At 39.8% G+C, this 24457-nt stretch overlaps 1 protein-coding gene across 1 annotated transcript; it reads left to right on the top strand.

The window, feature by feature from the left end:
• Window positions 1-246: 246 nt before the first annotated feature.
• FAM76B (family with sequence similarity 76 member B) lies at window positions 247-13872 on the top strand. Its single transcript, XM_065640142.1, has 10 exons — window positions 247-351; window positions 517-581; window positions 897-951; window positions 2406-2561; window positions 3523-3719; window positions 6408-6455; window positions 6645-6725; window positions 7400-7535; window positions 10592-10693; window positions 11358-13872. Exons 1-10 carry the CDS (start codon window positions 247-249, stop codon window positions 11445-11447), a joined length of 1035 nt encoding a protein of 344 aa, XP_065496214.1. The 3' UTR covers window positions 11448-13872.
• Window positions 13873-24457: the final 10585 nt, after the last annotated feature.

Consider the following 24457-nt stretch of genomic DNA (forward strand, 5'->3'; position numbering starts at 1 on the left):
GAGCCCGAGCCCGGGGCGGAGGGAAGGGCGGGGGGCGCGGGGTGACGCCGCTGCCGACACCGACACAAGGGGACGCGGCGCGGGCTGCGCGCGGGGCCTAGGGCGGCGGCGGGCGCGCTCCCCAGGCGCGGCGGCGGCGCGGACGGAGCGGGGCGGCTCCCAGGCGGCCGCTCCGGCCCGCGCCCCGGCACCTCCCTCTTCCCCTCCCTCGGCCCGCCCGTGTCCGCCCCGCCGGCCGCGGCGCGGATGGCGGCGGCGGCCGCGGCAGCCGCCCCGGCTCTTTATGCCTGCACCAAGTGCAACCAGCGCTACCCCTTCGAGGAGCTCTCCCAGGGCCAGCAGCTCTGCAAGGTGCGGGGGCGGCGCGCACCGGGACGGGCCGCCGGGGCTCGGGCAGCCCGGGGAGGAGCGGGTGGTGCCGGCCCCGGCCCGGCGGGACAGCCGCTGGGGCAGCGCCCGGCGGGGGAGCGGCGGAGGCGGGCGGAGGGTCCGGTAACGCGGCTCTTGTCCCCCCAGGAGTGCCGGATCGCCCACCCCATCGTGAAGTGCACCTACTGCCGCTCCGAGTTCCAGCAGGAGAGGTATGGGGGGGATCCTCCGCGGGAAGAGCAGCCGCTCCGCGGGCCACGGCGCCGGTAGCGGCGAAATTCACAGCCGGGGAGACGCTGAGAGCGCAGAACCGCAGTGAAACAGCCCGCCCGGGCAACCCCGGCGCGGCACAGCCCTAGATCAGTTCCCTCACCTGCTCACCGCAGCGTTCGTTTGTTCCCGCACCTGCTCCCCCGCGTGTCTGCGTGCGTGTGTGTGTGTGTGTGTTCGGTCATCGCACGGGGAAGCGTTTCAAGGTGTGCGTTTGTTGCCGAATTCAACGTTGTGCCGGTTTTTTTTATCTTTAGCAAAACCAATACGATATGCAAGAAGTGTGCCCAAAACGTGAAGCAGTTTGGAACGGTGAGTAGGCTCTTGGTTCTGAATGTTGAAGCTTGGTCACATTTTAAATTTAAAAAGTTCTCGTGCAGCTAAACCTCTTCTTTCGTTTTGGGGAAAACAAACAAAGGTTGCTTTTCAGAAAGGCGATGAAAATTATTGACAACTCTTCATTTCCTTCATAGGTGACAGTTTCATTTTTTCAAATCAAAATCCATTGTGATTATAAGTAGCTGAAGAGTTATGAATAACTGCACTATATCTATTCGCAGTAAAACCATTATTTTGCTTCATGCATGTAAACTAGTTCTTTCCATATTCTCATAAACACACGCTTGACAGCAAACCATTAGCTGTCTGTGTTTTTAATGAGTGATAAATGTGAAAATCTAATAATACCACATACTTTGCATTATATAAGTCTTAAAAAATTTAAATGCGTGTTAATCATAGTAAGCTATTAAGTAGAAAAATGTTATGAGTATTAACTTGTATGCATGTTACTTTGCATTTTCTCATCTTGAATTCAGCTTCAGTTCTGTTAGAAAAATTAATTTTTTTAATATATGAACAGACACGCTGTGCCTGAGCGCCCTGCAGGTACTAGTTTGTAGAAGGTATCAAGATAATCTGGTTGTGAAACAAAAGTGCATATCTTGACATAAACCATATTAGATTAAATTCAGTTTATTGGAGGTGTATGTGTGTAGTCAGGCATTTTGTGAATGTAAATGTAAACCGAATAAAGAACATTGTGTCAAAAGCCTAAAAGGTACCAAAATGTAGTGAAAGACAGATCTAAGAATGGTTTTTAACCAATAGTTCATAAAAAAAAAAAGCTTAGAAATGGCTGATTATCTTCAATGCAGTCCCTATCAAAACAGACAGCAGTTTTATTTCCAGCAGTGGATTATTCTAGTTGAGCTTATGATATAACAGTTGCTAACCTGACCTGGTGGTATCTGAAGTTGTTTTTTGTTTTAAGTTTCCTGCAGAAGTGCAGGGATCAGGACACTAATCTTGGGGTTGTAGGTTTATCAGATCCCTGAGTGGTGCAAGGGAGAGGGTTGTCCTCAGAACCTTTCAGTCTAAAAAATGATTTCATTACTCTTTTAGAGGTGTTAAGTGATTTCTTTAGTAATGTAATAAAACAGAGAGAAAACGTGATCTTTTTCTTAAAAAAAAAAAAAAAGTCAGGGTGTGTTTTAGACACTTACGCGTTTGTGTCACATTGTATGTGTTTCTTTCACTGAATATCTACCACGGTTTTCCTGGAAAGTCCAGGCTGGTTTTGACCATTGAAGGAGCATCATTTTAGGGGAAAAGTTTAGTACTGAAGAGAGAAATAGTAGGAAAAAGGTTCTTTATATTGTCTGAAGCCCTCCTAGTTTAGAAGCATCATTGTGTGATCTCAAATACCTTCCTTCATTACAGAAACTGTCATGTATTAACTTCAGTTCAACTTCTCTGTTTTCCAGCCCAAGCCTTGTCAGTACTGTAACATTATTGCAGCGTTTATTGGCACAAAATGTCAGCGTTGCACCAACTCGGAGAAGAAATACGGCCCGCCTCAGACATGTGAGCAGTGCAAACAGCAGTGTGCTTTTGATCGAAAAGAGGAGGGAAGAAGGAAGGTAGGCTTTGTTCCACAGCTGTGATGGCTTAGGCTGACCGCAGACAGTGTTCCTCCTTCATAAGGGAAAGATTGACTGGAATGTATCTTATGTTCACTGAGATTAAAGTTGTTGTACTTTACAATATTTGAATTAAGTTTTGCAACTTAAAATTGTTATGTTAGCTACTGAGCTAACTTACTTTAAGTCACTCTAAGAATGAGCTTAAGCGTAAGCTGACAGTTGTAGCTGGGGAACAAAGGTTAAGCAGCTGAACAGTTCCTGGCACTTTGATTTTATTTTTTTAAAAAATTTTTATTTTTATTTTTGAATTTTTTTATTTTCCCATCCATTGGGTCTTTTATATGTCCATAACTCAAATCTGTCACTTTAGCTCTTCTGTTTTGCCTGCCTTGCCTTAAAGCACCGCACCAGAGAGGCAGACTGCTCTGAGCAGCCCTTTGTGTTCTGTTCTCTTAAATAGCTTTGGTGAGTGCCACTTTCTCATTCCAGAAGGTGCTGAGGAAATGACCTCAAAAGCCTCTTGCCTGAACACAAGAATAATGCTGGTTTTACAGAAGAATTTACTTGGTATAAGTAACACATTGGCTGGACATCTTGATTCTGCCTGGAATACGATGGGTTGAGAGAGGGTACATGGTGTCTAAACTAAAAATGATTTGTCCCTTTTTAAAGTGATTGTCACTTCTGTGATATAGAGCGAGTCCAACATTTGCTAAGACTGAATTCTAGCTTCACTTTAAATGACAAAAAAACCGAAATAAGACTTACGTGCATGTTATCTTTTAGTAGTGTTGCAGATATGGTAGTGCTGTTTCATACCGAAGAGATGTCTGGATTTTTCCTAAAGATAACAAATGAAGTGAAACCGATTTTTTTTTCTTGCAAACATTGAAGTACATCTTTCTAGTGCAAGTATACTTGGAAAAAAAAAACCTTGCTATGAATTTTTTCCCAAAAGGTTGATGGAAAGTTGTTGTGTTGGCTCTGCACACTGTCCTACAAGAGAGTGCTACAGAAGACAAAAGAACAGCGGAAGAGCCTAGGATCTTCACACTCTAACTCCTCATCTTCATCTCTTACGGAGAAAGACCAGCATCATTCAAAACATCACCACCATCACCACCATCATCATCGTCACAGCAGCAGTCATCATAAGTAAGTATGTCAAAAATCAGAGTAGCCGTTGGTACCTCTTCCTCTTCTGTGTTCTGTTAGTACTGAGGTCAAATCAAAGGAAATAAGAAACACCATTTAAAATACGGCATCAAAACCAGCAGCAGAATGTTGTTCTTCCGTGGCCTGTCAGAATCCTTGTATACTCACAGTTTGGATGAAGGGAGGTCAGCAAAAAGTAGAAATTCTTGATGATCATCAAAGAAGTCAATGTTAAAATTGGTAGCAAGTCTAGAGGAGAAGCCCACAGAATGGCTACAGAGCAAGTTACTTAGGGATAAACTTAACTTTGGCTTTCTAAGCAATAACTGCTGTGCAATAACTGCTATTTTACATCCATTTAACATGGGCTAAAAGGTGTGTATTAGCAGTGAGCACAGAACAACTTAGTTCAGAATCCTCACCCTGACTTACTTCATCCTGACGTGTTTTTGTGCACAGACTTGCAGCTAAATCACAGAATCACAGAATGTTAGGGATTGGAAGCAACCTCAAAAGATCATCCAGACCAATCCCCCTGCCGGAGCAGGAACACCCAGATGAGGTTACACAGGAAGGTGTCCAGGCGGGTTTTGAATGCCTCCAGAGAAGGAGACTCCACAACCTCCCTGGGCAGCCTGTTCCAGTGTTCTGTCACCCTCACTGTGAAGAAGTTTCTTCTCATATTTAAGTGGAACCTCCTGTGTTCCATTTTGTATCCATTGCCCCTTGTCCTATCATTGGTTATCACCAAGAAGAGCCTGGGCTCCATCCTCCTGACACTCACCCTTTACATATTTATAAACATGAATGAGATCTCCCCTCAGTCTCCTCCAAGCTAAAGAGCCCCAGCTCCCTCAGCCTTTCCTCATAAGGGAGATGCTCCACTCCCTTAATCATCTTTGTGGCCCTGCGCTGGACTCTCTCCAGCAGTTCCCTGTCCTCGTTGAACTGAGGGGCCCAGAACTGGACACAATATTCCAGATGAGGTCTCACCAGGGCAGAGTAGAGGGGGAGGAGAACCTCTCTCGACCTACTAACCACCCCCCTTCTAATACACCCCAGGATGCCATTGGCCTTCCTGGCCACAAGGGCCCAGTGCTGGCTCGTGGTCATCCTGCTGTCCACCAGGACCCCCAGGTCCCTTTCCCCTACACTGCTCTCTAAATGGAGAAGCAGAACCAACAGTGTGGGAGCACCTCAGTCTAGGAGCAGTTTGTATCTCTCTGCTAGTTTTTATACCCAAATCCTGCTGCGATAGGCAGTTTGTGAGTGGCTGTCATACAGACACAGGAAGGTCACACTGTCGGTTCAGATACTGGCAGTCTGATAACATTTCACAGTTTTGTCCCATCTTCTGCAGCTTTTCTCAGCGTGCCATCTCTGGCCATGGGGTAAGCAGTATAGCAACTTTAATGTACATACTAGTTTAGTTAGTTATAAATCCTGGGACTAATTTTTTTTATGCTAGTATAATAGTAGTCATAATAGTTATTTTCATTGGTAAGCTTATGGTAGCGTAACTTTAGAACTACTTACGTTATTTTTATTTCTGAATTATGTAGTTCTGCAATGGTAATGACCCTGACCCCAGACACACAAACACTTTCATTCTAAGCTTCCCTGTTCCAGTGCTTATGATTTTCAATTTTGACTGAAACTTGCCTAAGTGTGACTTAAACATAGAAATAAAATAAACTGGAATGATGTTGAGAATGAGGAGAATACTCCATACATACTTTCACTTAAAAAAAAAAGTTTGTTTTTTTTTTAGGAATTTGAAGAAGAAAATTATTCTTGTCATGCAGGGAGTCATTTTACTGTTCCTGTTCTCTCAAATCTCTGCTGAAAATCAAGTTAAAACAAGCTAAATCTTATTTAATGCATGCAGCAGAGGTATAGTAAGGATTAAATTTAAAAAAGTTAGCTCTTTACACACAACAGAGCTTCTAATGTACACAAGAGTTATAAAAGTAAGCGTATTTCTATACAGATCACAGTGTTCCCAGTTTGGCACCGTTTTCCTACACGCTGCCATGGGTCCATTGCTTCTGGTCCAATAAATCCAACTTTTCTTCCCTGTCCATGTCAGGTGTTGTTAAGATGACACAATAGAGACAGTGAGGTAGAAATCCAGGTTCATTGAACTATTTCATTTAGCACAGCCTTCTACATTTTAGTATTCCTATATCAATGGTGTTTATTAAAATTGCTTTTGAAAAAACGGAAACCAAATCTTTAGACCTGAAAAGCGGTTATTTTCAAGGATCCACAACTTTGCTTTGTGCTTTTGCCATCACATAAGCACCACTTTAGGTAATGTTCATAGTGCAGCATGGGAATCCCAGGAATGTGCTTTTAGACCAACTTGCTGAGTGCAAGATTAGCGATATAACGTGCACAAACATTGGGAGATACTGGAAGAAGTTGAAACTGTCAGTCTGGAAGTTTACCACTTGTCTTACAGTAGTGTTAAGATTTAGCTAATAAATATTTTTATAGCATCTTGACATAATAAAAAGTGATCATGAGTATGACAGGTAATACGATTGTCCAACTGAAAATTCATAATTGGTCATATTTTTGTTAAAAAAAGAAGGGTGGATTTTTCTCAAGTACAGATACAATTTATGTAAACTTAGAAATAATGGCATGTTTGGTCAGTTACCAAATACATTTCACGTATTTCAGAATCTGCAGTCTGAGTCCAGAACAAGATCAGGGACTATGGAAACAGAGGTAAATATGATGTTATTTATTAATTAATTTCTCATTTATCTTGCAGTTTTCATTTAAAGGGCTTTTTTCTTGCATTTCTGGCTAGTCTCTAGGAGCTAGAGCATGAGTTAGTTATTTTACGTGTACCAAATGGTATATTAGAGAGTTATATAGTATGAGGCTTTAGGTTTACATTTTGTTTGATTTCAGCCATAAATCCTCTGCAGCTATTCAGAATGAAATTCCAAAGAAAAAACCCAAACTGGAATCCAAGCCATCAAATGGAGATAGGTAAAGTCATATTTTTTAAAGCTGAGCCATTTCAACCAAATAGAGCACTGATTTGTGGGCCGTTGCTTTTCTTATTATTGGGGGAGGTCTGAAGAATGAGGGAAGTGAAACTGTTGTCCAGCCAGACAGGTTATTGGGTGGCATCTGAGTGCTGTCAGTCAACTAAATGACTTTATTAGCAGAAAACTGGCACTGTTTTCCTGCTTTTAAGCTGTTTGGGGCAAAATTAAATAAAGCTTATGTACGAGGCAACAGTTATCAATGAAACAGTGTTCCCTGGCGTTGGCGTTTTGTTGATTAGATGCAGGGTCGAACCTGCTGCTTTAAGTTGACCTTGTATCTAAAGAAGTCTTTTGGACCTTCATGTGTGAGACTAAATCTTTATTCTGCCTCTGGCCGAACAGTTGGAATAAAAATAAAAGTGGCTGCTTCAGTCAAAAGGTGTTTGTCCCCCTCCAAGCTAATACTTAATTATATTTCTGCAGGTGTATGTAATGTGTGCCATTAGTAGGGTAATTTGCCAGTTGCATCCATTTCTGTCAGGTACATACTTTTTTTGCATTAGTCCTTAAGGATGTTTGTGGAATTATTAATTATCCAATTTGAAATTTAAAAAAGCATACTGGTTTTTTTCCATTGATGCTGTAAGTAACTATTTTTTTTTTTATTTTTAGTAGCTCTATAAATCAGTCAGCAGACAGTGGAGGAACTGACAACTTTGTCCTCATAAGTCAACTGAAAGAAGAAGTAATGTCACTTAAACGTCTTCTGCAGCAAAGAGATCAGACTATTTTAGAAAAAGATAAAAAGGTAAAAGTTGCACCTGCTTAATAAGAACTTTATCATTTTGTTTTCTATTTTGTAGACTCCTAACAACGTCAAAATGGTGAGATAAAACAAAGATACAATTTTTTTAATATGGCAACTAATCAAATCTTACCATTTAAAGGAAAAGTTTGCGACTTTTGTATCATTAATGTATTTCGGCTCTAAGTCAAAGAGGAATTCATCTTCCCTTGCTTCAGCCATCTAGAACCTAGCCATCTGCTTCACTGTTACTCAGGCTGTGTGCCACAGGTGATGTATAAAATGCCAGACAGTGGTTTGTATGTTTTTCATATTCTAAACTGAGTCATGGCAACTGTACCAGAGACCTATGCAGGCTGATGGGCACAGAAGATAAGAGGAGGATTAAGAGTAGTAACTGTTCCAAGTTCAGCATAGTGTTTGTTTAAACTAAAGCAACTATAGCCATAATTAAGGAGTTGGTGTCCAAATTTACATGTATGGAAATTAAGTGTTTTGATTTTAAAAGACTGGTGACATATGTGTGCTGTAGGTTATCAAGTTATCGGAGACTAGAAGAAAAGTTGGATTAGATGCTTGGCAGCCAACCAAAGTGAAGCGAAATAGGTCCACATGGCTGCAGTGATATAAGAGATTCACCCTTCGAACAACCTAATGACTAACAAGGAAAGAGAAATAACTACAAATATATACTTCGCCTTTATTAAAGCTTATTTCTCTGCCATCTGATTAGCTAGATGCTTTTAAGACAGTGTCTGTAACGGTGGCTCGAGAATGTCTAGGATTGAGTAGGTTTTGGAATTGTATTAAAAACAAATTTATTGTATTTTCAAATAAAATTTTGACTATAGATGCTTGGTGGCCTATCAAAATATTGATGGTTAAGAAAGGCTCATTGATTGTGACAGGAAAATGCTTCCGCTTTTAAACCATAGTTCAGTATCTTCATTTCTACTTAAATGTTTTGTGTGAAGGATATTTAAACCCTTTTTTTGCTCATGTCAGTGTTATAGTATACCTAGTGTTGGAAGTACTTGCTATTTGAAGCCTTTAAGCGGCCAATGTGAAAGAACTGAAGAGTCAGTCATGGATTCTCCGTAGGTATTTTCTTCCAAGGACAGACATTAAGGCCCAGATCTCTGTCATATAAAGCCAGTAGAAGATCAGGAGTCAGTAAGAAAGTAATTTATCTCTTTTTATATTTGGTTGACTGGGCAAAGCTAACAAAAGGGTTAGGTAAGGAAATGTTACCTACTTCTGCGTGGCCACTGCAGTAACTTGTTTTGTGCCGTTTCCTTAGGGAAAGCATCTAATAATTTTAATATTGCCACTGCTGAAGCTGTTTATTTGACCTCTGAGTTCTTTGAACCTAAAGACTCCTTCAGGCATGAATTACTTTCAGAATGTCACTTTCTTCAGCTGCTGCGGGGTGGAGAAAAGCTGAAAAGATTGTACAATGTTTGCATAGCTGGAAAATCTGCAAATGAATGCACTGCAGATTTTTTTGGTGAGATAGTAAATGTAAAGACATGTACTGGGATAAAAGTGTGAGCCAGACCTGTGGGAGATCCCTGTTAAGATCTTGTCCCAGGATTGGCGTAGGGAGAGCATTGGAGCAGTTTGGAGCACTCCGAAGGAAAAACCTCTGAAATGTATAATGTACAGCAACAAAAGCAGCTCAGTACACCAGTTTACAGACAATCCTCATTCGTCATTTTTTGTTATGAGTCAGGATCTCAGCCATGTCATTACCAGTGCTTGCTGTTTGCAGTACTGGCTTTGTTTCGCTTCCTGGACAAAAAGTTAGTGAGGCACTGGGACATTGCTGTGGGGCACTGGGACATTGCTGTGGGGCACTGGGACATTGCTGTGGGGCCCTGAGACTTGATTGTTAGGAAGGAACCACAATTTGCTGAATGTTCGCGCAGTGTGTTCGCTCATCTAGCTCTATGCTTCACTGTGACGCAATACTGCCACTAGTTTCTTTGATATTTAGTTTGTGCTATGTGGTTTTGTACCAGATCCCCCAGAATTCACACCAGCCATAAGTAAATACCTTGAGCAGTCTGTGTACAAGGAGGTACATATCCTTGTATCAAGATACTTGTGCTTTATTTAGGACCGTTTGACAGTTCTTTTGAACACCTTGTGTCACAACTTGTGACTTGGGACATAGTAATGTTGGCAATAACAGTCCAGGTACTCATTTCAGGACCGTGTGCTCTGGTTTGCTAGAGCGGGCTTCTCTGCCAGCAAAGAGGCTTCATTTCCCGATAAATCCAAATTGACCAGGTTCAAAATAGTCGGGTGAATCTGGGATGCTTGGTGGAACTAAGCTTTTTAAAGAAGTGGTTCCCTATACAACAAACTGTTAGTAGTTCACGCAGCTGCACGTGCTTCCAGAAGAGGCATTCAGCTGCTTACATAGAAGCATATATCACAATTTAGAAACAGCTGCTTTGGTGTATGTCATCTGGATCTCTGCTGGCCTCAGGAGAAACCCAGTGACAGCCAGACTGCACCATACGCTCAGAACTAAAGTAGTTTTTAATTATACATTTCTAATAACATGTTTTAATTCACTATCGTTGTGGATCGAGAAGCAGTGAAACTTTGGAATGAAGGCTTCTGTTTAGGACAAATTGTAGCATATAAGGACACAAAGGAATCATTTCTGTTGTCTTTGTGTGAATGATTTTTCATGTGTTACAGTACCTTGTAACTGAAGAGACATAACTGAAGATTGTGATGAGTATCTCACGGCTGAAAGAGCAGCTAAGATTATAAATCATTAGTCTTGTATTTGATTTTTTTTTTTGAGGATTAACCTTCTTTATACCAAATCTTGAACAAGCAATATGATTATATAAGTATACTTGTTTTCTTCGTATAAAATAGACATACTTAATTTTCATGCTACTTCTTAAGTGCTGAGCTGTCAATACTGCAATAGGAAATAAATACAGTGTTTCCTGAGGCTTCCGTGAAGATTTCACAGATTGATTAGAAGAGGTATTCTGTAGCAGTCCAAGGAATCTTCACAGAATTTGTATTTTCAGTTGACAGAACTGAAGGCAGACTTCCAGTACCAGGAGTCTAACTTGAGGACAAAGATGAACAGTATGGAGAAAGCTCACAAGGAAACTGTGGAACAGTTGCAGGTGAGTAATTGCTTATCAATACTTTAGAAATCTTCCAGTTGGAATTATGTATTCAGTCTGTTCAGTCCCAGCAATGACATAGGCCAAGTTATTGAACGACCGTTACCACATTTAACTTTGGATGCATTGTACAGCAGTTCTGCGGTCAGCAGACAACCTCCATATAAATTAAACTTACCGTAAGAATTGCTTTCTAACTTTAATAAACAGACACTTACCTCACACACTTTCTCAAAGGTTTTGTTATTTTTTGTGTCTGTTCTCTGATATTTAATCAGTTGTCAGTGTGCTATTGATCTGATTGAATGGATCAGCATAACACAATGGACAGTTAAATGTTTCTTGTTAAAGCACGTATCTACATTATCAGGAAGAAAGCCTGAATTAGTTGCCTTGTGAATCACAGACGGAACAGATACTCGGTGCAATACCTCAGATACTAAATTTTGCAATACAGGAAATGTGGTTACCTTTTCTGTTGAAGGTGGAATATGCATATCAAAAAGCACATAAAAATCTTTGAAAAGTGATCATTAACTTCTTTGGGTGTTCTCAGCATGTACATTTTGAGATTTGTTTCATAAATGTGGTGGGAAATTAGTGCATGAGGCTGCTATCTAAGATGTTTCAGTAATTCATAAAGCTTTTTTTATCTTTTTTGCAGGCCAAAAACAGAGAACTGCTCAAACAGGTTGCAGCGTTGTCGAAGGGTAAAAAGTTTGATAAAAGTGGGAGTATACTAACGTCTCCTTGAGGAACTGGTTATTCGTGGGGTTTGCTACTCAATGTAAATTTGAGTAATTCTGTGAAGCCCTTAAAATCCTATGTAGGGGGAAAAAATATTTTTGCACACCAGATTAGTTGGCATGTTTCCTACACGTTTTTATAATTAATATGCAGCTTTTTTTAGTTACTGTTCAGATGAAATACTTCAACTGGCTTGAAGAATGTTTTTATTTTTTTGATATTGGAAACTTTTTGCCAGCAATAGTATTAAACAATTGCATAGAGAACATAGCAGTGCTCTCTCTAAAAGGACAACATGCAATAACAAACTAGGTGTACTTTTTACATCAACCAAGTCTTTTAAACTACACTGATGTCAGCCAAAAGTTTATGACTCTGCAGTGACACTGAACACTGGTTTCTGGCAACTGTTCTTTTACTTTGTATCAAAATATGAATTTAGGGTGGAAATCATGGTGCTCTCAAGTGAAACTGAAAAAAAGGCATATATGTATGTGTAAATACAACTGTAACGGTTATATTCTTAGTTATAACAAGTAATTAGTGTTTTACATTCTTGTGATAGGGATTTACTGAAAGATTATCTATTGTACAGTAACAGAGGCAGTGTGGTTTTTGTAAGATTTACTGTAGATTTTTCTTGCAAGTGCCTTTCTCCAACTCTTTATTTATAGGAATGTTGGTATTTTGTACATAAGGTTTTTATGTTTTAAAATCATGTTTAATAAATGTTTTATGTAAATATAAATGTGTGTACAGAGGAATCTGAAACAAAGATTAAAGTGGCTGGTGCGGTGCTCAAAGCAGCATTAAGAGCTAATTGATGGACAGTGAGTATTGGCTTTAGATAACCTTGTAGCTTGTGTCTGTGAGGTGTAGAATTTTGTTAGTGCTGCTCATGCCAAACACTTCCTGAACAAAAAACTAAATGTGTTTTGCCACACTGGAGTTCAGTGGTTTGTTTATATATTTTTCCCATTTGGCACAGCGCTGATTTTAATTCCATAGCAGACATTGTATTCCCAATGTTACATCCTTAATTAATGTTATACACTCAAAGTTGAAAAAAAATTCCCCATTGTCTGATTTAATGTACTTAGTTGTAACTTATGGTGATTCTTCTTAATTAATTGCAAGATTCTCATCCCCCAGTAAAGATACACAATGAGACGAGAGTTGCCAAAACTAATGGTCTTGATATTAATTAAGGGAGTGGATGTGGTGTCAAAGGGTGGGTTGTTTTGTTTGGGTTGGTGGGTTGTTTTAATGTTTTGGGTAGATTTTGGTTCTAAATTACATCAGTTTAAGTTTAGCTCTGCTCCTAATGGACTTCAATCATATTCAGAAGTTTCTATTTAGTATAGCCCAAGGTCTCTGTTCAGGAAGGTGAGTTACGAATCGGCATAAAGCGAAGTGGATTTATGTAAATAAGCATTTAGTTCAGCTCTGGGTACTGATTGGTAACAGGGTAACTGCTTATATTTCAGTAAGGTTAATTGTGTAGAATAAGCTACACACCTTTTAATTAAAGAACAAAAATCTAAAGCTCCTTGGCTGTCCACCCATGTACCGAACTATGAACACTTTTTCAGTAGTTCAGACAAGTTCCAGCAGTGACAGACTACTGAATAATTGGAAAAAAAAAAAGCTGTCTTGTCTCATGTATTTTTATACCCTAAAATCAACTTCGTATGTTTATAAATTATCTTCTTTAAACTTGCTAAAATGGGGTAGAGAATGCTGCTATCCTTTGGAGATGGTTGGGTTTTTTTCATATACAAATTATATACAAATTTATGACTTTCATTAATTCAAGGTCAGTATTTTTGTATTTTTTTCCATTTGAATGGCAACCCATGTTTGTTGAAATTGGTTTTAAAACACAGAAATGCATAACAAATTGAAATGTTTGAATAAAGCTCACTTAGTGATATCTGATCAAGCTGAAGTAAGGACATTTTAAAGGAAAAAAAAAAATGAAGTTCTAGATTAGAAGTGATTGACTTTATAAATCCCTATAAAAAAAAATTTAGGGGCTTCCCAGTGTTTAGTTCTAATTAAACACCTGTGGGTTTTCTTCCAGAATATCATTTTTAACATGAATTTTTTAAAGTTGTAAACTAGCCAACCGAATCCCAGTCCTGAAAGGAGTGTCCTGGAGCTGTAGGTTACTGACGTAATAAACTGATGTTCTTTAAACGTGGACCTGCAAGGAGGTGGTTGTACTGTATTGTGCTTTTTGGCTGTTTCAGATGTCGATTGGTTAGCATTGACCAGTAATGGCCATTTTGGCTCAAGTTATTTATGTATTTTAAGCCTGTAAATTTTGCAGCCCCCTTTTAGATAGTGTGTCTAAATACGCGTTGTGCAGCGAAGCTGTTCAGCTGTCCACATGTATAGACTGTTGAAATACTGTACTGGCACACATCCGACCGTTGACATTTTGTACCTTTTCTAAATCCAATGTTTCACAATAAAATCTTGTCAAAACATGAATCTGTCCTTTTAAAATCATTCATAAATTCTTATTTCATGTTAATGCTTCACGCTATGTCACTCACTGAAAGTCTGTGGCCAAAAAAAGGCAGAATTTAATATTTGCATTTAGTATTTAGATTTCTGGGAGGATTAGACACCTTGGCCTGTCTACAAATTGTAATGAATTGGAGCTTCAGATCAATTTATCTCTGAGTATTTTGATGTTCTACAGTAGGATTATAAGGCATAGAAATATTTTCTTGTAAAAAAAGAAGGAAAAAACCTTAAGGTTTAACAGAAATCTATTTTAATAAAGCCTTCGACGGGCTTTTTATATTTTGATGAGCATCAGCACTCATGTTTAAAAGTAACTGAATTTCAGTCTTGGTTTGTTAACCATAAGGTTGTTCTTCCTTTACGCACACTGTGTACAAGTTATAGGTCGTTCGAAGATCGAGAACTTCTGTGTCCGTTCCCTTTCTTGTCTCAGGAGGAGTTGGGCTCCTACACCAACCTGCTACCAGCTCCCGGTCATGGGGATTCATAGAATGTCCTGAGTTGGAAGGGACCCACCAGGATCATCGAGTCCGACTCCTGTCCCTGCACAGGACAACCCCACAGTTCACACCGTGTGTCTGAGGCCGTTGTCCAGTCTCTTCTTGAACACTGTCAGGCCTGGGGCCGGGACACCTCCCTGGGGAGCCTGTTCCAGTGTCCAGCACCCTCTGGGGGAAGAACCTTTTCCTCATGTCCAACCTATTCCTTGTGCTCAGAGCATTCGGGCTGCAACTTGTAGATCTCATTTGATATTTTTCTCAGCAATCAATCTTCACCTTTCTACAGTCCAGCAGAATACTTCTTACTTAAGAATTAAAGTTCAAAATTGAAAGACTCCCCTCCTGTCATTCCCCTCCCGCCCTCCCCCCCAAAAAAAATAAAATAAAATTGTAGCTTTCTGGTTACAACAATTATCTAGAAAGAGGTGATCTTTGAGTTTCAGAGCCCCACTCTTCAAACAGTGTATATTTTATATTAGGCATAGCAATGAATAAAATGTTATTCTGATATTGAATTATTCTTAGCCTCATTTTAATGCAAATTTGCGATGGCTTTGTTGAAGCCATTTATTTTTAAAGCTGACAGCAAGTCAAAACCATGTGTGGTAACCTCATTTAGATACGGCTTCCATGTGACATGTGCGAAACTTGTTTAACTGGCCACGTAATAGACTGAGTCCCTAAAAGAGATTTGCATCATTTGAAGCAAATTTCCTTAAAGAAGATTTAAATGGATATAACCTGTGTACAGGCACTTGGGCAGTTTTTAATGGTCTTCGGAAGCTCTGAATCCACACTGATTTTTTTGAAAACACCAAAGTTTATGATTGCAAATTATAATTGTAACTAACTTTTTAAAATGGAGTAAAAGCTGTTCACGTCATTTTCGTTCCTTCAAATGAGTTACTAAAATATCTGTTCTGTTGAAAATACTACAATAGAAGATATATTTTGTCATGTATTATGCGTGATTCCTTTAGCTTCTTCACGGAAAAGAGATAGATATATATAAAATCTAGATGCAGTTGAAGCTTAATTCCTGCATTCCTGGGTTGAAGATACTTCAGTCTTTCTCCTGTAATAAATCTGTTCCAGTTTTCAGAGTGTCATAATTAGTCCGTTTTTTCCTCGTTTTGCATTAGAGGTAATGATACGTGAAGATTTTTTTAAAAAGCAAACACACCTCTGGATCTTGTTTATCAAAAGTGATGGAATGAACCTCTTCCCTTTCTTCCTGAGTGCCACATTTGGTAAGAGAACATAGAGCTGAATAGCAATGGCTGCCTACATATGTTTAGCCACTAGATGCTGCTTAAACCTCACCGTTTCTCAGAAATATATGGTTGCACATGCTTTCTGCCCGCCATCTGGCATCCACAGTGGTTAGCTGTTCCTGTTCAAATACAGCACTGATGCTAAAATGAGAATATCCTAAATACTGAAGTAGTTCTGCTTTAGAATATATTTTAGAAAATTGGAAATATATTTGGAAAATTAAGCATAGCGATATTAAGCGTGTTCGGTATAGTTAAATATAAAAAAAAAATATTTGGAACTATATATTGTGTTTTCTGTGATCACTTTACCTTAAGAAAGAAAAATCCCTGTTTGTAGGCCAGGAGGCTGATCCATGGAATAATGCAGCTTGGCTGTTGTCATACAAGACTGAGTATCTTTTTTCTTTGAGGAGCTGCTACAGATAAGCTAAAGTCTTAGTCACCATAGATATGTAATAAATCTGTAGCATTAGTTAGCTGACTTAGCATCTGAACTTTAGAAACCATTATTAAATGCAGCTGACTTATTCACAGAATGGATAGCAATACAAAGGTAAGAAGAATATACTGTTGACTTGGAACAATAAGGTTTAAAACTTACTGTTTTCCTCTTTCTTGGAGTCTGATGCACTTCTGATACAGATTTTTGCCAGTCTGATTCTGTTAGTAGATGAATTTGAAATCTTGTGACTTTCTAGTGAAAGACAGAGTTCTCATCACCATTTGAAAATTCAGGCTGTTTTTAGCAAGTCTTGGGTTAACCAAGGTGTAATTGCCGTAGAGGGGAAAAGTGTTTTCATTCATATACTCTATAGGCATTTTGTGTATTGCATTTATATATGCTATGAGCAATCTTCAGGAGGAAGACCCAGGGAACCACAGGCCGGTCAGCTCCTCAGTACAAGAGAGACATGGACGTACTGAGGACAGTCCAGCAAAGGGCCGCAAGGATGATGAGGGGACTGGAGCATCTCTCCTGTGAGGAAAGGCTGAGACAGCTGGGTCTCATCAGCCTGGAGAAGAGAAAGCTCTGGGGGATCTCATCAATGCCTATAAACACCTGAGGGGAGGGTGCGAAGAAGACAGATCCAAGCTCATCTCAGTGATGTCCAGCGCCAGGACCAGGGGCAATGGGCACAAACTGAAACACGGGAGGTTCCCTCTGAACATCAGGAAACATTTTTTTTTACTGTGAGGGTGACCAAGCACTGACACAGGTTGCCCATGCTGAGGAGTGTCTATCCTTGGAGATACTCAAGAGCCACCTGGACATGGTCCTGGGTGACCAGCTCCAGGAGGCCATGCTTGAGCAGAGGGGTTGGACCAGATGACCTCAACTGACCTGTGACTGAAACCTAAACAGGGCAAAAGTCTTCTCCTTCATCTGTTAAAATACAGTGTCTTGTTGTGAAAAAATAGGTAAGCAATGATTTGGGGTTTTCAGTTAATTTCAATAGAACAGAAAAAAACCCAACAGTTTCTCTCCTGGCAGATCACCTGTTACGCAGAGTGCTGCATTAGTGAAATTTATTAAATTATGTGGATGATTGTTACATAATCATCAAGATAGTTTGCTGAGCTTGTAAAATAAACACTTCTTGCATGAAGAGGCATTTCTATAGGCTATTTTTGGTAGCAATTTTTAAATAAACAGAGCAGGGAGCAGCTACTTTCCATCTATCTCTTTCCCATTAGTCTGTTGCCAGCATGATATAATTCTTAGACTGTGCACAGTCAGAAGAAGTAGGTTTGAAGATAGTAAATATCCCAAGAGTACTTATCTGACTGTCCAAACCTTTAAAGCCTTTTTGCATTATTTTCTTTACGTTTAGTAAAAGCATTCTAAATAAGTTTAGTATGAAGCGTGTAGGACATCAAGTATGTGTACAGTTTTGTGGTATTTTCCCTTTATCCCCAGCCATATGTCTAAAATGCGTATGGTTGAAGTAGAGTTCTGTATCACATTCCATATGTATCCCCTGTTTTTAGTAAAGCCCCAAGTGCTGTGCTTTTAAAACAACTGCAGTTTTCCTAAAAGAGGTTTTGGATCAGGCCTTGCATATTAATTTAAACTGATTTTGCATGTGCATCAAAATCGTAAGTCATGTGAGTCAGAAAAGCAGTATTTTGGAGCTTTTGGGGTTTATTATGTATTTATACACAATATTCATATGACTATGTATTTTTATTCTATGCATTCAGTTAAAAAAGAAAACTCAAAGTATGGAGTGGTTCCTCACTTCTTTCCTTGTGTTGGGAGAATAGAGTCCTGCAGTTGAATGAGGAATATCATTTTTCCCTATATTTTGTTGCTGTGGCATGAACAGATTCATTTCTTTTTCTGAAAAGTATCTTTGCAACAACTCATAGAACATTATTCCTGAGTGAAAATACAGGCAAACAGAAATCATAGCAAAATCATATAGCATCTTAATCCTTTTATAATGCTGTCATGCTTAACATTTTAAGTTGAGTAAACTAAGTGATAGTGGGGGGAAAAAAAAGATAATTAATCCAGATCATTTTGAAAAGCAGTAAATAGAAATGGTGATTCAGAGTGCACTCATAAACTTGGTTCTACTGTCAAGATTGCTATCAGGCAGATAAACACATTTTATCTCATAAAAACAAAAAATGAGTGTGTTTTACAAAAAGGCAGAACAACATGTTTTTCATTCTTGGACTGTAGTTAAGAACAGAGATATTGATATATTATTTACCAGAATCGTAGAGAGCTTATAAAAACAGTAATTTATCTAGTCTAAAAATATCTGCTACTTCAGTAGAACGTAGTAGGTGATACAAAACAACCTCTTGACAGATAAGTCTTCTTTTTAACCCCATTGGAAGTTTTTCTGTAGCCTAATTTCTGTTTCTTAAATCTTACTACCATTGTAATCTCTGTTGCATTTGGTGGCAAAAAATACCACAAATTAACCAATTTTATCACTATTTCTGTGATGGTTCTTTCTTAGTTAATATATTTATTGGCTTAAAATTTAAAGCCTGTAATTCTGCCGTCCAGGATCAGAATGTTTAGAGATTCTCCTAGCATTTTTGTTCAATTAAACTACTTTTTTGCTAATTAGCACCACTGACTTTTCCTCTTTGCGGTAAGATTCGTTCTTCCGGGAGTCAATGGGTTAGTCACCATGTGTATGGAAAAAAAAGGAAAGAACCATCAGCCCCTTTAGGTAAAATACACTTCCATCTTCTTGACTCTTGTTCTAGTGCTATTTTTTTGGCAATAATAAAAATGCCCAGTTTTGGGTGCTGGAGCTAGTGAAAGAGCCATTCTGGCCCTCCCTGGGGTGACTCTGCTCTCCAGTTCATCCCACCCACTGGGCTGGATGAGGTCCAGCCCATGTCCACCTACAGTCATTCTCCAAGAGGCCAGCAGAGGTTGTACATGTCAAGCCACCACATGTTACTTCATGGTGGAGCATGAGAGAGAGAGGGTGAAGAGGTATCCTGCTGTAATGAAGGAGGGGTGAACAGATCCATGTTCCCATGCTTGCTTGGTGGTGAGAAGATGCTCCGCAGTGGTGGTTCCTGGTCATAATTCCGTAGTTTGGAGCTAATATGCAAAAGCATAGTGCCTTTGCCACGTTTCCAGTTGTGCATTTGTAAGTGAGTGTATGTAGTGGAGTATGCAAAGTCTTAATGATTGACAGTACCGCAAAATCCAGAAAAATCGGAAGTGCTGCTTCAGGAGGAGCTCAGTTTTCTGAAGTATGGGATAGAGAGTAGAATTGCTGGGCACTCTTCCTGGTGACGATTCTCTCTCTCGGTCCCTTTGTACCTTGAAAGGGTGTTGAAAGGTGTTGCTGTCAACCTGACAAAAGCCACTTACTGATGGACAGTCAGAAGGTGGAAGCTGTGAGGGAGCAGCTGCTTGAGGGTCCTGGGAGAAGGAAAAGGCGACACAGATGGCTGAGCCCTGAGAGGGAGAGCAGCCTTTGTTCAAATTATGCCTTTGTTAGCTAGTTTAAGAACAAGTTGAGATGTTTTCAATGACCAGTTCTACCAAAATAGACCGAACGTCTCTAGCACATTCTCAAGGCCTTTCATGCTGCCTGGATTAGGAGGACAGTCAGTCTGGGCTTCCTACCAAGTCACCCAATTCCTCTAGTAAGCAATTTTGAATGAAAAAATGAGTTTTCACGTTGTCCTCTGGATGAGCCTATTTTGCATCATTGTCTATGGGTCTTAATTTTGTAACAGAGGAAGAGTGAATGCTCTTAGAGTAACTTATCCAAAAGAGGCCTCGGTTTGACTTATTTTTAGAGCTTTGCTGCACGTTTAATTCTGGCCAGAGCATGCTTATCTATATTACTTCCTGTATTTGTGCAGGAAATCTTTGTCTCTTCTCATTTTTCCAGCCTTTCAAGGTGCAACTGCACTCATTGATGCAATTTCCAGGCTTAAAAGGCAGAATTCTGTGCCCTGCTGACCCTATAATAAGGCTGCTGAACAGATCTTGGAGAAAAAGAAAAAAAAAAGAAATGAGTAGCTCTAATTTATATAAATTATATATAAAATTTAGATATCAACTATATAAAAATGAAATGATATATAATAATATTACACAATATACTATTTTTATATATTATATAATAATGTTTATATTTATATAAAATGTCTGGTTACCTGTCATTTCTCTCACCCAATGCAAAGCTGCTGGGTTGAGCAGCGTAGGTCCTAATCATGCATTCTATCCTTCATAGACTTGTTTTCTCTTAAAATCAGGGTGGCTCTTTCCACTCAGCTCACCTCTGATCCATCGGTAGACATCGGTAGGGTTGTTCTTTGGTTTGAAACCTACAATGGGTGGAATAAGGAGTAGAAAGTGGTTTGGTTTCAAAGTTGTAGGCGTTTGTTTTGGGTTTGGTGGGGTTTTTTTGTTGGTTTGGTTTGGTGTGGTTTTTTGTTCGTTTTTTTTGTTTGTTTGTTTTAAATATCTGTTTTCCAAATACAAACCTGTCATCCAGTCTGAAGTCTCTGTTCCTCCCTATAGGCAGGGAGGGACTGGGACCTGTTTATTTCCCTATTCTCTCCAACAAACCTCACGTTAATGACAGCTCCCACTCAACACTTCCAGAACAATCCCTTGATAAGCCTCCTCCAGGACACCTCCCAGCGAAGATGCAAATTGATGACTTCTGTGAGGGCTGATCTCTCGATGCACAGGTGACTGCTCAGAAAAAAGTGAAAAATACACATGTAAAGTATATCTGAGAGAATTAATACACCTTAAATTAATATTTTACCATCAGCAGCAGTATCTATTAAGCCCAAACCAATCTCAGAACTGTAGTATAGCAAAAAAATAGATAAGGCAACCCCAAATGTAGCGGAGAAAGCAGGTTAACCACCCTGTCAAATATAGTTAAGAGATTTCGTTTCCTATATGCCCCAAGCATACTGCCTCGTAGTTAACTCATACCTTTTTTTTAACGGAACTTTTACTGGATGTAACTTACTGGGCTGTTCTCCACTTGGTACATTCCGCTTATCTCTGCAAATTCTCCATGATCATATTAACTTCTTTCAATTAAAAAAACAACAACCAAAAAGGTGCTGAACTGTAGCTGCTGAGTGTGATGCTGTGGCCCTAAATAACACAAATTCAGCATCACTGTATCAGGTAGTAGCCGGGTTGTGTACTTGAGAGCATTTCTGCTTTCTGCTCTGGGATGCAAAACATCATCTGTGTTTTGCAGTAGTAGCATATTTCCAGCCATCTGTAATTGCCTCCTACTTGCATATGCTTAGTCACTGCATACAAACATACACCTTCTGCTGAACTTTAGAATTATGCTCCCCTCTAGTAAAGCTTATTATGTTTTCAGCTGTATGGTATTCTGCAAAGCCTCTTCTGACAACATTAGAGCCCAGTAATCCAGACTTACCTCCAAGGAGGCCAGAGGAGATAATTTAACCAAACGGTTATTGAAAGTACTTACTTTCTCATGTGATCCAGTGACATTTTTATAGAAGTTTTGCTGTTGTCATCAGTTTTGCCAAGTAAATGAAAACATGCTAGTTTGAAAAAAAAGTAATGAATTTAACAGCAGTAGAGCCAAAATCACAGGAATACTCTAAAACAACACAATTTAGTAACTCTTTTACTTCCCCTGTTTTTTTAATACAGGTCTTATATGATCCCCCATAATATCGCTAGGTTAATACTTATCAAAATCATGGAGTACTCAAAGGTGTACTTACCTCTCCCCTCCAGTAACCAGCTGGAAACCAAATTCGTTGTCTGTCGTTGTCTTGTCTATGAGTCTGTTTTTTCCAAAGTGGATGTTTGGAGGGCCGGTTTGCCTGCCTCTGCAGGCACGAGAGTCACGACTACCTGGATTTCTTCTGATTATGATGTTTCAAGTTTATTGGCAACTCTACTGTCCAAAGAAGTCTGCCTCCTCCTACCCCAAAATTTGATCATTTAGCCAGAACATAGCTCTTTGTGGCAGTCACTGTAACTGAGGGAGGGGTTGTTTGGGTCAGTGGTCTCCTGGGCCTTGAAGCTGAGGAACCACCTCCCCCTGGTCTTCTCCAAAGAGAAGACCTTCAGGACACGGTGGGATGGAGCTAAATGCCAGGTTGGTGTACTTTGGGGAAAAGTTTCATCCTCAAACAGGGATGAAATGGGGATGATGTTAGCCTTCTAGCAAAAATTAGTTGTATTTGGGGAGGGAGAACATGTCTTGGAAACTGGGCTCACTTCTAGCCAAGACAGGATCCTGGAAGAGGAACCAGATGCTGGTAGCCAAGGTATTCTTTTCGCGCTGACAGCCATTTGGAAATCTCAGAGTAGTGAAGAATATCAGGTTGCAGACTGTCTTGAGGATTTAAGGCTCTTTTCTCCCTCACAGTTTGCTAGCATGGAGCTTTTAAAGAGAACTTGCTTTCCCCCTAAATTAGTTCTTTATCACTTCTATATTATTCTAATCTATGCCATGTTATAGTGGTCTGAGAAAAGCCTTAGGAGTACATGTAGTCAAACCACTATTGGCATTTCAGTCTGTGCTGCTGCATAAATTCTCCCAGCCCCATTCCTGGAGGGCTGAGTTTGCAGAGGGCTGATGTGCCAGCTACACAGGCAGAACCATTCTCCTGGGGTCTCCTGACAGAATTCCATGAAATCATTGCTGGGTAACCTTGCCCTTCTTTCCCCCTTCTGGCAAAAGAAAAAGAAACAGCGAAGTCCACAATAGGTTATGTCAAATAGTGCAAAAAAGGTTTAGTAGCTTGGTTAAGGATTTACAGGACCTGTTCATGACGAAGAGGAAGCCCATTGCTGCTTGCTGCTCCTGTTGGATCCACGTCCTGGCTTCGTGAGGAAGGTTCAGCTTGTCGCCAATATCCAAAAAGAGCTGGCAGGCTTCCTCAGGAGCACCCTGCAGACTTCTAGAGGAGAAATATTACCACGTGCTACATCCTGCAGGTTGGATTAAATTCTATGGAAAAATAGCTCCCTATCAAATTACAACCACTTCGTAAGGGAGTATTTTGGAAGTTGTTTTATGCAACAAAGTACGTGGTCCTGATGTTCAGAGGCAACGCAGCTGTATGATTCTGGAGCTGGTGAGCCCGGCTGATGGCACCGCTGTGTCCAAGCTGGTATCTGCACAGGGAACAGGGGGAGAGGAGCTCAGCCTCTCCATCAATCCTGCAAACCTGTATCTGTTTATTCTTTTGGTGAAGCCATGCTCACAAACTCTCCATCCTTGCTTCAGTTCTCTATCCAGACAAATAGCTCTGCCCTGTGAAAATACATTAAGTAACACGACATGGTTAAACACCAAAGTAATGGGGAACACAGAAGTACTTGAATGGCTAAACAGAGGATGTTGTAGTTAAGATCTGAATTTTATGCTGATTTTTATGTTAAACACTGTAATTATGTTGTGACTTGATTAAAACGCAAGCCTTTCAAAAAGAACAAGAGCAAAACATCTCTACACTGAAGCTGTAGAAATAATTCTTGAGATGATGAAGAATAAATGCTTTTTATAAAGCAACAATATAATTAGCTGGCTAAAATAATGAGCTGTTTTGAAAAATTATTAGTGGACAAAGCAATCCTAAGAGAATGAGACGTATTAAGGGAGGAACAAATGCCATGCAGGACAACACCACAGGGAGTTCCTGGTTATCCTGCTCTAGGTTTGTAATAATGAATTGCGCCACTGTGAATTTTGTCCACGGACACTAATTTTGTTTTTGCTTTCACACAGGGAGACTAGAAAAGCACATGGATAAGGTAGAGAGAACAGGAGATATTGGAAAAAGAATGGTAAATACAGCTATTTTAGTAAAGTACAGATCCTTAGACCTGATTAATATATGGACTGTGAAGCATAGGAAGGAAAAGAAATAGATCTCAGTAAATATCTGACATTGCTCTCTTTTCATTACAATGGGGAAAAAACACTCAACAAAGAAGGAGGAAAACAAATAACTTTGACCTTTAACACCGGCAATATATTCGGAGGAAAAAAGAATTTTCAAAGCTCAAATTAAATCAGTTGAGTGTACTGATTAGCTTTAATTGCTGCTGATAAAGACCTAGATGCCTCTACAAGAGAGCGGGAGAGGGACTTCTTTACAAGTGCATGTAGTGATAGGACATGAGGTAATGGCTTTGAACTGAAAGAGAGTAGATTTAGATAAGATATAAAGAAGAAATTCTTCAC

The sequence above is a fragment of the Caloenas nicobarica genome, chromosome 1, assembly GCF_036013445.1.
Source record: "Caloenas nicobarica isolate bCalNic1 chromosome 1, bCalNic1.hap1, whole genome shotgun sequence".
Taxonomy (NCBI): domain Eukaryota; kingdom Metazoa; phylum Chordata; class Aves; order Columbiformes; family Columbidae; genus Caloenas; species Caloenas nicobarica.

Coding starts and splice junctions, on each gene's coding strand:
- FAM76B (XM_065640142.1), top strand. CDS start 247: ATGGCGGCGGCGGCCGCGGCAGCCGCCCCGGCTCTTTATGCCTGCACC. Junction 6,726..7,399: donor AAGCCATCAAATGGAGATAG/GTAAAGTCATAT, acceptor TTTTATTTTTAG/TAGCTCTATAAATCAGTCAG. Junction 10,694..11,357: donor AAACTGTGGAACAGTTGCAG/GTGAGTAATTGC, acceptor TCTTTTTTGCAG/GCCAAAAACAGAGAACTGCT.